The sequence below is a fragment of the Saccoglossus kowalevskii genome, chromosome 10, assembly GCF_978046115.1.
Source record: "Saccoglossus kowalevskii chromosome 10, keSacKowa6.1, whole genome shotgun sequence".
NCBI classification, from domain to species: domain Eukaryota; kingdom Metazoa; phylum Hemichordata; class Enteropneusta; family Harrimaniidae; genus Saccoglossus; species Saccoglossus kowalevskii.
Window position 1 is genome coordinate 29,485,904 of NC_140650.1, and position 17,327 is coordinate 29,503,230.

General features: G+C 32.3%; 1 protein-coding gene across 1 annotated transcript in view; it reads left to right on the forward strand.

Annotated features, from left to right (window-relative positions):
- The first annotated feature begins 4,484 nt into the window (after positions 1-4,484).
- Positions 4,485-17,327, forward strand: part of LOC100366336 (attractin-like protein 1) — a 58,738-nt gene continuing 45,895 nt past the window's right edge. Inside the window, exon 1 of the mRNA XM_085504473.1 lies at positions 4,485-4,727. Within this exon, the coding sequence (XP_085360599.1) occupies positions 4,489-4,727 (239 nt within the window). The 5' untranslated portion in view covers positions 4,485-4,488. The remainder of the gene's footprint in view (positions 4,728-17,327) is intronic.

The following is a 17,327-nucleotide window of genomic DNA, read 5'->3' on the forward strand; positions in this document are numbered from 1 at the left end:
AGTTGAGCCACATAACGGATGAGTTAAATGTCACGTAATCAAAACGGTCGTTTTTAAAACTGATACCAATGATAAAGTTTTCAACACCGCCAAGACAACCACCGCCCTTTAATACGAAAATTGCTGACAATTGAAGCCAATTGTAATGATACAGCTTCGGCAAATATTAAAATAGCAAGTATAGACGACAGAATTAATTAATATGAGCGGTACACATCACAAATCAAATGTGGTATTACACAACAAAAATTAGGTCAAATGCTAGAATTAGAGAGAAAAATACTTAAATGACGGTATTGTCTAACAACCTTGCCTGGACTCAATACAAGTGACATCATTATAGGGTTGTCCACTGTCTCCTAGCAATAGGCATATTATTTCTCTATTTTGTTAAAAATCTGCGTAAAGAATGTATTCTCCTCTATTCAGTAATATATCTTTGTTCACTTTCATTAGCTTATCTCTCTGACTGCAAAACATTTGCAACAAAATGTTCCAGGCTTTCCTCTTTTTCCTTACAATGTACATAGGCAAGTGCACTCTTCAGAATCAGAAGTATTATTTTCCTATTCCATTTTTTCATATTCCAAGCTAAATGTGTAGGACCTTGCCTTAAACTCAGTTCGACCAAGATAAAATCTGTCACTGATTCTATATGTGGTTCGCAGCTTTTTATCTTGTTAGTCAAAACTAGATTTATCTTTAATATTTTCCTTTCTCTTTGCTTCATCGTGTTTCAGAACAAAAAGTCTCATTTTATTAACAGCGATATTTTCGAATTGTTTTTTTTAATTTTACATTTGTTATTATATTATCTATTTTTTTCTGCCATTTGCATAATTCAGTTTGTTCGGTGTTGTGACTAAGGGTTTTTAATTCATTATTTCTACTCTACTTTTCATTGTGTTCAACCCAAGGTCACCAAGAACAGCTTCATTGACAGTATTTCTCCGAGATTTCAGAATAAATTTCACTACTGCTCTTTGTATTTTTTCATTTTTTTTTAAATCTGAATGACTTAGTGTTATAATTTCACCAGCGTACTCTAGTGACGGCCGTACTACACTATTCCGAAGAGATAAATCATAATATATGCTGTTTTATTACTTGAAATAATTTGTCATTTTTTTCAGATACCTTGATAGAGTTTGTATTGTCAGAAAGGTTGCGGGTGATACAGTAGCTTGAGTATTTGTCCAGTGTCAACCCAGCGTGGTGAAGACATCGTGGTTGACCAGCCTTTCTAAAGTGTGATACCAGCGTCCAACCGCTACGTTGAATTAGTAAAGTAAGAAAGTATTGAAAATGGTAATACAATTATTTCACAATAAATAGAATGATCGTCTGCAGAAAGGTCATCACATGGTCCGAAAGGTCAAACCAAAATTCGAAACGTGGACAGACAAGTGAGAGTGCCGGCAACGTCAAGTTATTCTCGAAGGAAACCCACACCATATAACACAGAAATATTAATTATTGGTGATTCAATAATTAAATGTATTCAAGAGAAAATGTTTTTAATGTTCACATAATATAGCTAGATTAAACTTATAGTTTATATCAATAGTATAGAGCATGGTAGTAATATTAGACAATTATGTCAGTAATTTATCCGATGACATAGTTGTAGATGGTTTAATATCTTTATATGAATTTACTAGGAATGTATTTCGTAATGCTGTCATTATTACGTCACGTATCTTAGCATTCAATGGTACAAATCGAATATATATGATGATAAGGTGTCTTGTATAAATAATAGTCAGACTTATTTATAAACCCTGTGTATTTGTTGAGCAGAAAGGAGTGGCCACCTATATTATAGTGATGGTGTTCATATCGATAGAAGTGGTACACGCCTCTCTGTTAATGCTAATTTATGCACGAAATATAATATTATAACAAGTCATAGTGATCACCATGGAAACAATATCATACCTTATTATCATATGTTAATCGACATAGATCTCAGTATGCAAGTCACGAAGACAATGATTATAATGATGTATCACTATAATTATTATAACAGTGATCATATACGCAAATTTAAAAATGAATATGGGTAGGTTAATGTTACATTTTTCACATATTTGTTCTGTTACGGTGTTTGCTGACATCCTGGCTTCTCTGAACCACGAGTCACTGGAAATATCACACATTTTAAAGCGTATTCAGGCTGAAGCAGTCAGTTTTAAAAATCATTCATTTGATGTGGTTCTTTGCTATTTTTTTCAAAAGTTATATTCTGGTAGTTTGTAGTCTGGTAGTCACTACGCATACTGATAGTTATGCCTTACGTATTGAGGTTTGAATGTTCAGGGGGGGGGGGGTTAACAGATAAAAAATGTTACTTTGATTCGATATGCAATCATCAAAACGGTCAAACGGGTAAATGGTCACTTGAAACGTAATATCGAATAATCGTGGCTCATATTTTGTGGTCGCTATGCATCACGCCTTCTACTCCGGTTTCTGACATTTGTCAAAGGAGACAAAGGGAGCGTCTTCGCATTCATATTAATGATACCAAGAACACTCTATAAAGTAAAAGGTGTGTTATGTGATACGTATTATCGATTGTTCTCGATCATTAATTAATGGCTGCGATTGGTCATGGATTTGAAGCATTGGCACTAGTTAAAATTCATTAATGATATGTTTTTAAAGCAGTATATATTTCTTCTGTGCAATATTCTTAATGGGCAATCATATGAGCCATTTACTATGTTTCAAGTTGAAAAATTATTTGTTGAACATCAAAAATGTGAATTACGTGAAAAAAACGCCTCTATGTTTACTTAGTAATCACGTGACTAACTCGTGGTACGTCGCAGACTGATTTATTCAAAAAGCCAGGAACAAGGGCTTCAAGAAAATATATATTTTGTTAATGATCAAAACACTTTTCCCTGTCATGATAACTCATCCTTAATAAAATTGAGAGTTTTTTACCATTGTCTTGACTGGGCGGTAGAACAAGCCCAATTGCACCAGCAGACGAAGGGTTATGTCAATTATGTAAACCAGCAATCGAAGATGAATTATATTGTGTAATTTAGTGTCTAAAAATATAATACTGGGGGAGTTATATTATTTGATAATGCTAAGAAGCAAAATGCAAACTTTGACAACCTCGGTGACATTGAACAATCATCAAATTAAACAACAAATGGTCTTTAATTAATTTTATAGCGAAAACTCGAAAGAAAAGAGGTACGGGTAATAGATAATTTGTATATTTACCCCTCTCAGCAGCCGCAACATTTCCAGCTATTTTTTGTATTTTCCATTGTGTGTTGTTATGCAATAAAGTTGAATTGATTTATAACTACTTCACCTTTTTCTTTGCGTTCACGAAAACAATTATTGTCAGCTATCGATAACATATTTTAAAATGTGTTTACCAGTGAGAATAAATCAATGCAAGAGCTCTTACGTGGTATTTAGATTCTTGCATATAGATTTATATTTATTCAAAAACAGCTACCCCGGACAACTGCAACCTGCAAGGTATTTATACCCTGAATTAGTCCCTATTTGGACGGTAAATAAGACCCATATATAACAATAATGATCCAAACTCAAAATTACGTACATATAAATTACAAAACGAAGTGCACATAAACTTATCATTGAATCTGGAAAACACCAAAAATAAAAATTGAAGATAGAAAATGTGCAAAATATAATATTACTGAAGATGAGCTACACTTTTTCACATCATGTAGTCTTTATACTGAGGCCAGAGTAAGATTATACACAAAATTTTCAGAATCAATTGAAAATTTTGTTCAAGCAAATAATACAGAGAAAATTGTTTACATTTTAAATGCTGAGAACAGACCATTGATAAAAGAATTAATTAAATACATAAAAACAGCATATACGACAAAAAACAATATTATCAATGTTAAACAAAAACTCGTGGAAATGTAATATATTTTAATTTTTATCTTCAAGTACCAGTAATATTTCTGTACTGTGTCTTTATGATAAGTATAGTTTTAGTTTTTTAGAATAGTTTGTTATACCTTTATTACATTTGTATTCACCTAAATTGAATTTCTTTCAATATGGTTGTAATAAAGAATTATCTTATCTTATCTTATAGTAATCTTGAAAAACAGGGCTCATTTCAGCGGCACGTCTCAGGCTGTAAAAAAGAATCCAACGGGTCTTTGAGGCTTACTTTCAATAGATCGCAGCGAAGCGGCTGCTCTGGGAGGTTGGCCTTGTTGGGAGGTTTCTTTATTTATATCATCCTGTAATTATAGTTTACTTCAACGTTTCGCAATTTCTCAAATGTTAGACCTAACAAAAATACAAACGGCCAAGAGGACTAGTCTGGTTTCCTTTCCCAATTTGAACGCTGACTCTTTTTCTTAACCGCCCTCAGCGTTTAAATTGAGACAGACTAGCTGAACACCAAACACGACGCGCTGGTATGACGTCAGCAAGGTTTTGATCCACCTTATAGTAATATCAAAGATGGCGGACATGATGTACCTGGATTTCTTCTTGGCGAAGTCAAAATTTAGGAAAATACGACAGGAGTGTCACCGGTTACTAGCAGTTTTACTTATTTGTTTCGTAGTTATAGACACAGTGTGTGCGATTAACTGTTCAAAAGACTCTGACTGTTTACATGGGACATGTATAAGCGGTCTGTGTGATTGTGATGATGGTTGGACCGGGGACAGATGTGATCACTGCGGCGGTCGTGTAAGGTAGGTCCTTCCGTATAACTCAAGGAAGTTCACCATTTCTAAAAGTATACGACATTTAGTGTTAAAACTAAATATCATCTTAAGTCTTTCGTATCCAGCTCCCCTCGTTGGGGAAGAATGAAATGACATTTTCATTGACTTCCATGTTGACGAGTTACGTTATCCTGTTATTATTGTTAGTCGCTAGTGCCATCATGACGCTGTTGTAATATTATAAGTTGTATATGCTCTATCGCCCAAAATAGTTATTTCATGACACCAATGTCATTTTTTCATTTGAATTACTAGTACGTATGCAATTCTGGATTTGCGATAATCACCATAAAACCTAATCACTTGATTATTAGTATTTACATGTACATAAAGGCTGGTATGCAAACAAACACAGAATAAATACTAATATTAGTAGTTTAAATACTCTTCCCAAATTTAATATTATTCATGGTGGTGTACACAACTAGATATTTTTTATAGAAAAAAATTATTCAAATTTTTTCTTTTTTAAATAGTCGTCAGTTGTTGATATGTTCTTGAATCAAGTTTGAAATATTTAATCTGACGTTTTTGACAGCTTGATATTCTGAAATCTATGGTTCAATGCTGTATCCCATGTGATTAATAACTCTAGATGGTTTTATTAAAATGCTCCTGACATTTTTCATTAAACTGCAGCAGTGGATGGCTGCTTTTTCTTTTTTTTTGGCCATCAATATTATAGCTCCAATCTTTGAAACAAACTATCCTTACTACATTTATGTGTATTTTTGGAAATAAAATAACCAGGACTATTTGATAATGTATTCAAGATTTATAGAGAAGCTGAAGCTTGGGGATATGTTAAATTGTGGGTGGTAGAGACACGGTGTTAATTGACAACTTGAAAACAGATTTTATATATTTTCTATATAATAATAATAATATAATAATAATTTTATTCAACACGAAAATCTACTACAGAGAGTAATTTTATGGTTGTAAAACAAGAACAGAAATAATACTTCACGCAACTAATATCACAAATAGCACATTAAACATAAGCTAATGTTATTGTTTAGTACAAAGCAAGACGGAAGTACAGTTCAATCCACCAGAATCACGAATAAAACATTGAATACATGTAACTAAGAATGGAGGAAAAAATATATGACCATTCATTCTATAATAGTTAAATAATTGTCCAAAACCGGAATCTGAAAAGATGAAAATATATAGTGTCATGATATTGATCAAATTAATTTCCACAACATACACAAAATGATCAGAAACTAGATTCTACTCTAGCCATATATAAACCAGTTGTCTGGCATCTACTCCATACATGTAAATAGCCTTCTACTCATAAATCACCATATATTGTACTTGGAGGTGTGGTGTTTTGTTTGACGTCATGCTACATGTAACATATGACAAATATTAAATTGGATGTTATCTCGTTCTACGTATAGTTGTGAAGTACAGTAATTGCAACACTAATTGCAAGACCCAAATTCTTCTGCTATCAAACCTACAAATCGAGCTGGACTTGAAAATTGTGGGTGAGAGGAAGTAGAATTTTATGTCTTGTTTGTCAATACAACCTTTTATGATACGGTGTCATTGCGTACTATGTTATCAACAGAATCTGGTTGGTTAACAAGGTAAATATTAAAATGTAGTCGCACACTAGCTTCAAATGCAAAAGATATCGTTTCCTGGTTTGTTACCTGTGAATAGACTAATTTTCTAAGGTCTGTTGACTGTGATGTTGCTTTAAATAATGGTCTTGTTCTATAAAGTTGCTGTTACAGCATTATTATTAATTAATTTAATGTAGTCGCACACTAACTTCAAATACAAAAAAAAAGCATTTCCTGATTTGTTGGCCTGCATGCATAGATCCATTTTCTAAGGTCTGTGGACTGTGATGTTTTTTTAATGATGGTCTTGTTTGAAGTTGCTGTTAGGGCTATTATTAACATGTCAAGAAATTATTTTTAAACGATTGATTTGATTTGATTAACCGTTTGGAACCTGTAAAATTGGGTGGTCAAAGACCACTTGTCACAAATAGTACTGTACTTTATTTCCTCAAATAAATAGTAAAGTATGAGTGTTGCAAATATCATTTCACAAAATGGACATTTAAGTTGTAATTCATAATTTGATATCGAACAGTGAAACACCTTTCTGTCATCTGAGATAAAATTTACACAAAATGTATATTCTTCAATTGGAAATAAAAATGTCTTTGCACATCTGCTCTATATAATGAGCATTTTAGGTAATCTCCTCAGGTGCTTGTAGATCTAGTGACAATCACATAGTTTCTTCCGTGATTTCCCCAGTTTTCGCATGGTGAACTATACATATATAAATATACAGATAATGTAACTATGTTGAAATTTGTTGGTAAAACTACTATTAGAAGAACATGGACAGAATCTTTCTAGCACTAAATAATTAACACTTCCACTAAAGGTCATCTCGATTGTCACTCTGGATTATTCAAATTCCAGTTTTCCTTATGTAATTTATTGCTTGTAATTTCCAAATAAACGATGGTATCCTTTTTGTTGATTTTAGACTTTAGACGCCCCTCCCACATAACAATGCTGGAAAATAGTTGCCCACAGCACGATTGGTTACTGTATTTGCTCTAGTGCACATCATTAAAATATGTCTTCGTTTAGCCCAAGGCACACACCTGTTATTTTCATAACCACATGTGCTACTTATCTAGCAAATTAGTAACAGTACAAATAAGTAACAGCAAAACAGTACTGTATTTTTACTGTTTTTCATTTCATAATGAGAACCAGTGTCTACACATGGTTTGATGAAGGCTGATTTTATGGTACCTTGAGATAGTCCTTGAGTCAGTACATTTTTTTCCATTTTCCTTCAAACTATAATGTTTGAACATACATACATATTTTATATGCATATACTGGTACTAGTATTTAAAAAAAAAATAAGATGATTCATTTGCATAGAGTGAAATCAAATACTAAATATTTTTCTCATTGTATCAGCTGGAATCATTGAAGAAGTTTTGATTTCCTTGTTTAATTCTGTTTTGTTTGTATCCGTTTTGTCAGACTTTTTTTCTGAATCAATCCGTTGATTGATTGCTCACTGTATCTAATATCTCAAAGGCTTTGTGAAATGTTTGATTCTATGAATTGACATAAATGTATGCATTCAGGGCACGCAGATATTCACTGCAACATTACATGGGGTGAACACACAGGTTAGCTTGCGATGTGGTGAAATTAAGGAAGTTGAAAGAAACCATTATTCAAATAGATCACTCACTATATCTTGAAGGATTTGTAGAATGTTACAAGTTGATGAAGTTATGCATTCAAGACATGCCGGGTTTAACTGTGACTCATTTGGGTTATGTCAAGCACACACAAGGGTCAGCATGTGATTAAATGGAAAAGAAAGTGTCCGTTCTTGTTATCTGAATTTATCTGAGTTTTTGTTAAAACAAGCACATGTTGGTACTTAGCGTCAGATGTGATTGTCCTGTTCAATTGTCCGTACAAGTCTATACAGGGTATATACTGAATACACTTTGGGATGAATCCATGCTAAATGGGTTACTTGTATTAGGGTATTTAGTTGTAATTTTATGTGTTTATTTTGATACAGGCATTCAGATAATAGTGGTCTTCTGTTCTTTGTGTTGCCTATTTAGATAGTAAACACGCGTCTCTATTTTACACATAAAACACATCAATATTAGTTTTCATAATTTCATATCTAGAATCATGTCATCTTGGCATAATATTATATATGAGATTAATATGAGTATAAAGTAAAGCAGGATTATGCACTGTATTTTTTATCGTAAATCTGACAATAGAATTCAACTGTCTATAAAACAACATGCAGCCAAGTTACGTGACGTTTGACACAATCGCTATACTGCCTTTGTGTATACATTGTGGTATTCTTGTAATAAACGTCATAGTATTCCATAAGTTATAAGCAGTGTATGACACTATGGGTTTTATATATGAGTTATTGATGTATTGATATAATATAAATACAAATTTTCTGATCTCGTTGACATTAAATGGCACAATTGAACTATAAATTTGTGTTGTAATTAAAAAATAATTTTTTGGTTAGGAATATACTACTGTTTACAGCGAGTACAAAAATGCAAAAAAAGACGTGCTGTATTAATATAGTTATAACATACATTATGCACATAAATATATTATTAGCATTTCAATAACTATAACAGTTATTCGGAGATCACTCTATATGATTTAAATGTATATAAAAATGCTGATAACTATGAGAAATTGAACATTCATGATAAAATAAAAAAGCAAAATTTGACTAATTTGAAAACTAATTTGTCTGTATAAGATTAGTCATAGATACAATGCCATATGATACAGGGCTTAATAATTAGCTGGGTTTTATTTTTACTTATAAATTTAGCTAAATGTGCTAAATTAAACCCTGTAATGTATCAAATGTATTGTGTCTTTGAAATCAGTTGATAACAAACTTGGTGATTTCCATGAAACGTCAAATCGGCTCATATATAAAACTCAACTCAACCCATGTGTAACTATTAAAAACAGGTCAAGTGATGTAAAAACAATCTTTGAAACTATTTTGGGGTATTTCTACACTGAGGGAGGTAATCAAAATCAAACCAGCGAGTTCTGACCAGTTTTCTCCAGAGCTCTGGGGAGCTTCGAGGAGCTACTTTGCCCGGAGCTCTGAGAAGCTCCATGCTATATGCAAATTTATGGATGAATATTCATGAGCTAGAAGTTTAGTGTGGCGCCTCGTTTTCATAAGCAGACTAGACTGATTGAAAAACCATTGTTTTACTCCAAACGTAAAATAGGACAACTAAACGTAAATAAAAAAAATCCTGAACCCACATATAATTGTACATGTTTAGCAAATTGTAGCAAGGTTTCTGTGTTGCTGTACATGTAGTAGATTGCACTAAAATAAAACAAAAAACGACAAAACGGAAAGTTCTACGTATCCTTGTAAAATCTAGCTCAGATATGTGTCAGCAACTTTCTCAAAGTCACGTAATAATAATACTGTCACCATTGATCATTTGATTTTTGCTGGAGACGTGCCTTTCACGCAATATGCCAGATCTCGCAGTGAACAGAAAATCCATTGATTTTGATTCACTGTTCGAAAGTTGGTTATTGTCAAGTTGTTTGCAATAAAAAGTTTTTATCAGATTTTACGATCTTTATATATGTATATTATGAAAACAAACTAATGCATATTCGCAACAAGGTTATTACAAGATTACGATGCCTGAATGCATACATTGCGGTATTATTGTGATAACCTTATTATACATAACATATTTTCTACTTATATATTGAGAGTTCTAAGGTAAATTCTAAGTTAACACATTTTACAAGGTTGGGTGCTATGTGATCGTTCACGATACATAAGTAATTGATGAGTTTCTAATTCTGTCACGCTAGATTGTCTGATTTGTAGCATGATTTCCAAACGAAGTCTGTAACTTATTCAAATGCATCTGTAACAGTTTTAACACACTCATAAATTAATGAATTTTTCATATAATGCTTTTGATAGAAATAAAAGAGAGTGTTATTCAAGGTTGATACTATTTTAATGCTGGTCGCAGTGTCTCTGATTACTGCTAAGAGAATTGTGATCCTTGCAAGGGTTCCCTTGCTATTAATATTAATGAACATTTCTATGATGTCATAGGATTTGATGGGCGGAGCATGCATACGTATAAGTTTACATTCTTTCAAGATGGCCGTGTATAGCGACATGTGATCGCTAGCACGCCGACAAAAAACTAACATTACAATTGTCACCAAGAACTCAGGAATGCATTTATATTGTATGGGGGTCAATAATACAAAAATCGGATAACCGTAGAAGACTGTTAAGTTGTTCAGAAGATTCATGCCTGTCAACAAATTTTGTTCACGCAGTCAGTGATTTGATAGACCAGCACTCACGCAATTATCAAGACCAGATCATCAACAACTCTCGTTGGTATTCTCAAAGCGATATATAACCTTTAGTTAATCTTTAGTGCATTCACCCTGTCATGTCATGCCATCATAACAAATCTCAAGGTATAATGTGAAATGCAAGTGTGTGAAATTTCCGTTTCGGCACAGTTTCTATCGAGACGAATCTAATTCCAATTTTGACATGTTAATGCTGATTGGTGGGATATTAATTAACCTATCTGTCATTGCATCACGTACTGAACCCAGACTGGTGACAATCATCACCGGTGTCACAAGACATGGTCTAAGAGGTCAAATACCTCACCCCTTGCAAAAAAAAGTACGAATCAAATCTAGCCCGTTGTTTAGACCTGGTCCAGATCTTTAGCACAGGCTAACAAAGTGTGTGTGAATAGCTGGGCTAAGCCCCCAAAACATTATTGTATTTAATGATCATTTGGATGATTTACTATTAAATTCATAACTATTCATTTTGATATGTCTTTTCTGACATGACAATCAACACGAGCACATCTCCTCGAGATAATGTCCTTGAGAAAAAACTGCTCTTTGCTATTTCCAGTTATTCTGCAATTTGCACTTTTTGAATTTGGTATTGTTTCAAAGCTGTAGAACTAACATGCATACCTTCCTACTGTACTGAGTAATGATTAAAATAATTGGAGGATATTTTTTGGATATTCATAAAAAGATCAAGTTCCTTAGCGCGTGCAAATCACTGTTCCCTCTCGTGCGTGAATGCATTTGTGTCTATCCAATATGCAAACATACAAGATTAGCTTAAATCTTAGCTTGTACTTTGTGTAGCGTTTGTTAGTCATTTTATTAGATATTTTATTACAATCTTGTAGTTTTTAGTGACCTTACTGCTGTATTTTCCAAAGTCAGTGTTGTGTCAATAACACCAAAAAATAAACAAGTGACTGTATGCAAGTCTATGCTAACTAGGAAGTAAGTATATATTTGCCTTGAGGCAATCTAGTGGGCGTGGTCTTTAAAAACACAACTGTTTTAATTTTAGGTAATCTCCTCAGCTGCTTGTAGATTAGCTTTTAGTGAGGATTGCATAGTTTCTTTTGTGATTTCCTTAATTCTCATTACTTACGGACGTTGAAGCAAAATGAAATATATGTTTGAACATATGGGCAACATATGTTGAAATTGTGGTGTAAAACGTATTAAATTAGGAGAAAACTGACAGAATCTATCACAGCACTAAATTATTAACACTTCCACTAAAGGTCAACTCATCTGTCTCTCAAATTCCAGTCTTGTCTTTCTTATGTAATTATCATTGTTTATAGTCCTTGATTTAAATGATAGTAACATCTTAGAGAAGCCCTTCCTACCATGCTAGACAATAGTGTCACCTATTTGTGCTGTTCATAAATAAATTTATGAATTTTAGAGTCTGTAACAAGTATTGGCTGCATTTTAAGATTCTGTATTTTTTAATACACAATCTGCTGAAGTCTCCACAGATAGCCAAAATGAATGGGAAAAAATGACAACAAGCCATGTGTTAGGTACATGTATACCCTCATGGATTCCATTGACTCCAAATTAACATTTTATCCAGAATGGCAATTATCTAGCATCATGGGACAAATTATTTGCTATATTTTGGGTCTAAAACAATAAATTTAATAGAAAACACTTAAAGGTCTTTTGTCTGAAATGATTGAACAAAATTGAGATGTTTTGAAAAAATACTAGCAAATTGCTGATGTATGATGAACATTTGTATCACTGACTCCTATATCATGTGAATCTTATTATTCTGTGTTAGAATTCATTTTGATTCTCAGCATGTACTGTTACATGTTAACATTATAAATCGGTTCTAATGAAATCAATAAGGATTACCATCTAATGCATACGTACATAGAATTTTTGTACCTTACAACCTTACGACATTATGACGTCCAGCAAAATAATTGAACAATGGATGCATTTTTTTATCATGATAATTTTTTTTTATGCTCAGAATATTGAAAATGTGAAATACATAATGTACATACATGCTAATAGAAATGTTTATTTATTGTATACATTAAAATATCACTAAAGTATGACATATTTTGACCATAGACATACCCTTGTCATTCATGCATTTTTTTTTAATACTGCAATTAAAGTAATTGTTTCCTCTTGAATTTGGGAATACCAGGCTGCTTCTTGCTCTCCCATCTTTCAAACTTGTTGAGGTGCAACATTCAATAAATCAGTAATTGTATAGTTAGAAAAGTTTGTCATCAACAGTCCATTGAAGTCTTTGTAGTAGTCTGGCAACCATAACTTGGTAGGTATTCATATAGTGTTCTTTCCAGAAATTTAAATTACTGTGGCGGTAAACACTTGCTTACTAATTTGCATAACATTGGCATAAATATTTCAAACAGAAAATATACCGGTAATTATTATCATGCATATTAAAACACACAGTTAATGTTATTCACTTGCACACACTTATTACATCAATGTTACAAATACATGAGGACAGTAGCAGTCGGGATAATGACTGTGACAGTGTTAGACCAATGTGGGGATGAAACAGAGCACTGTGGTGGTACTGCCACATTGTTTGTATTCATGGAAGTGGACTAATTCATATTAAATGCAAAATAGATTAAAGTTTGGTGAAATAGAATCTTAAAATTCTCCTATGGCTAGGTCAAGTTTCCTTTCCATTAGTCGTTTAGTTTTTTAAATGTTTGGATTTCATTGATTTAAATTCCTTGATTCTCAGGTGTTTTTTTTTACTTTCTGATATGGTCTATATATTGCATTTAGGTGAACATGTTCTGAATAATAAGTTACTCCCACAGGAAGACATAAGAACTATAGATGGCTTGCTTGAATGCGTTATTTCTAGTAGATTCAATAAGACCAATGACCCAGCTGATGGCCAACCATGTATATAATGATATTGGCTGGAGACCAATATATACATGTGATCTAACAGTTGTCTTTGTTTGAATTTTACTGACAATTCCCATTGATTAAGCATTTAAAAGCTTAGCTGGGAGCATTTAAGAAATTGCCTGAAGGGATTGAACATTTATATTAATGATCAAACAGACATTCAGGTGGAATTAAAGTTTGTTACGTCATTCGGGTATTAACCTTCAAACAATAAAGAGATTGAAAATGTTCTGACAAGGAGATTATTTTGGTTGAATATATTCAACCATTTATTTATAATGATCTTTTTTCATTTGCATAAAGTGTTTTGTCTGGAAACTTTTTTTTGCAACATACTGGTACTGTACATGATGATTTTTAACAGGTTAACACTCATCACAAATTTTGTGATATGCGAGAGATGTTGTTGAGCTCTGCCATTTTCTACATTAATGCTGAATACTGGACACAATATTGTAAAAGGTTGTGCATTCTAATGACGAAACCCTTCAGTGACGTAAAATTAAACACTTCTGTGGCATTAAAATGAATAGATAGAAACATCATTTAAAGCAACTTTGTGAAATATGTTCATCTTTCTTTCAGAATATAGCTACATGTAATATTTCCAAAGCTGTACATGTATTTTTTTAAAAAAGATACCCACAGATCGGAAGTCAAGGAAGGGCTTTGTTACTACTCTGGCTTGCATGTTTGCAATTGACAATATTGTTTTGAATGTAACTTCATAATGACCAAAGCCTTATTCTCATCTGTGTCTATTTGTCTAAATCAAACTGCTTCATTGCCTTCATGAAATAATGCAGTGATGGCATACAACTCTTTTACAGAGAAAGTACTACCTGGTACATGTAGTAATACCGGGGGTAATCATTTTCACTACAATGTAGGAGTGAAAAAAATAAAATTTTACATAATCCGTAATCCTGTACAATTTTCTTATCATGTTTCTGAAACTAGGAACATAATATAGTGTATTGATGAAAGTGAGAATGAGTGTTGTCATTAAAAAAGTGCACTAATTAGTATGAAAGATTACCAAACTGTAACCTCTGAGTAATCCCATTGTGCCAGTCTTAATTAATTTTGTTATCGAAAATGAGTAAATGTAGGTTTTTGTTGTTGTTCCCTGCCATGACTGTCACATAATTATCTCAGATTACTTTCATATTTACCTGCCTTTCAGATGGGTCTCGCTGACCAACGTAGATCTTGGATTATGTACTAAAAGTGTCTCTGCTTACTACTAGGTATTTCATTTCCTCTTTGAACAAGTGCCAGATTGCATTAAAATTATCATATAGGTGTAAACTGATGGTTTTGACTAGTTATTGAATTTTATTTTTTTTCAAATTAATTTCACTACTTTTTAGCCCTGCTTGTTGACTTTGTCAAGCGGAGCTTATCATATGAGTGATTGTCAGTCGTCATCTGTGTCAACTTTTCATTTTTTCAACTTCTTGAAAACTACAAACCTTATTGCGTTGATACTTGGTGTATATGTACCATGGGCAGATCTCTCTTTGATTTGTTCATTTCGTGATGATATCTAATTCTCTAATTTTGATAAATATTTTTGTAGTTTTTTTGTAAAAAGTGTTATTTTCGACTTCTTGTTAAAAACCGCAAGTCCGATTGCTTTGATACTATACATATCAGTACTACATGTTGACCTCTCTCAGATTTGTTCATTTGATGATGATATCTTCAATTCTCTAATTTTAATGATTATTTTTGTCATTTTTTGGTAAAAAATGATATTTTTGATTTTTTGTTGAAAACAGCATGTCCGATTACTTTGATACTATACAAATTGTTCCTTTTCTAATGATATCTTCAGTTCTTTAAATGAAATGTGCATTTCTAATAGCGGAGCTATATCAGCTGATAGGCTGCTTGTTTATCTATTTATTGACCCTAACACACCTATAAGATTTGCTCCAAAGCTAAATTGAATTCACTTGTTCAAAACCCACAGGAAGCCTAATAATACACAATAACAGTAGAAATTCATGCACATCTGCGATACTTAATATTTGACTGCCGTGGATGAATAAACCATTTCCTATTATATTTATATAATTTGTTACTTGGTGTTTTTATATATTCTTATTTAGTGCAAACACATCTGTATCCCAAGAGTACATGTACCAACCTAGTATGTGGAATAATATTTTCATGTCGCAATTACGAAAGTAATTTAGAATAACAAAAATTACAAAAATAAATTCAAATAAATAAAATAAAGTAAAAAAAATTTTTTGAGTCTTGTAATAGAATTTGGGATTGAAAAATTGCTTTACTGTAGCATGATATTCATTGTGCCACTTGATCTTTTTAGGATAATTTATGCTTGACTGAATATCACATGAACTTATAACTGTGTACCATGCTTTGCTGGCTTAACTTAATCCCAAATGATATTAGAATAAATGTGTCAATCTCGTGGTTATTGATTTACACAAAGTAAATATGGGACATCCATGTGTTATACAGATAAACAAATAAACAACAAATTATCAGTGCAGTGATGATTTTCTTGTCAAAATCGTGTTCTTTTCAGCTCACAACTTTCCTAAAAAAAATTTACATGTGTACATATATTAAAATTTGAATGTACAGAGTAATATAAATAAGGCACTCATGTTTCACCTACAAGTTTGTCAAAATCGTGTTCATTTCAGCTCACAACTTTCCTAAAAAATTTCATGTGCACATATATTAAAATTTGAGTGTACAGAGTAATATAAATAAGGCACTCATGTTTCACCTACAAGTTTCTCCATGTACTGTAAAAAGATTAATTATTCACTGGGTTTTAATTTTGCTTTTTTCGCTGACAGGAAAATGCACTAAATGAAAACCCAGTGAATATGTAAAATTTAGCATAGAACACTGATAATAGATAGATAAATGATAAAACCGTGAATTCAAAACCAACTGAATATGCCTGAAATGGTAAATCAGCAAAATTTAAACCCAGTGAAAATTAGTCATTTTACAGTATTCCTCAATGAGTGAAAGCTCCCATCGACATGGAGAAACTGAAAAGTGTGACATCAATCACGATAAAAAATATTTGATATGGTGGATAAACCACCATGGAATTATTTTCTTGAAATCAGAATCAAAAGAATTGATTTCAATCTTCATCTCTGTATATCAATATTATTAAATGAATAAACCACTGTTTGGTAAATCTCTACAGTAGCTGACCTACCCACAATGAAAGATTAGAAAAAAATATTATACAACTTTTAGAAAACCATTCAGCCTTTAACACTTATGGTAATGTCAGTTTTGGAGGACTCAATACTGAAAACATTTTTCCCGGCCACTGACAGGAAGTACAGGGAAATTCTGGCCCTTTCTCTTAAACTTGAACATTTTCCAAACAATGTCATAATGCTTCTGCAAAGTTTAATATACATTGCCATTTTGAATGTTATGCTAATAAATAATTAATTTGTTAACAATGTTTCAAAACTAGACCCAAATTTTTGCAAAATATGGACCCCCTAACTTATCCTTAACTCCCTCCAAATTGTATAATCCTAAAATATTGCACTTGTGTCTTATGCAATTTAAAAATGGTGTTCTGTTTTTTTGATATGACAATATTGTATATGTACCTTTATACTATACTTAATTTAGCTGGAATTAATTTTTAGGT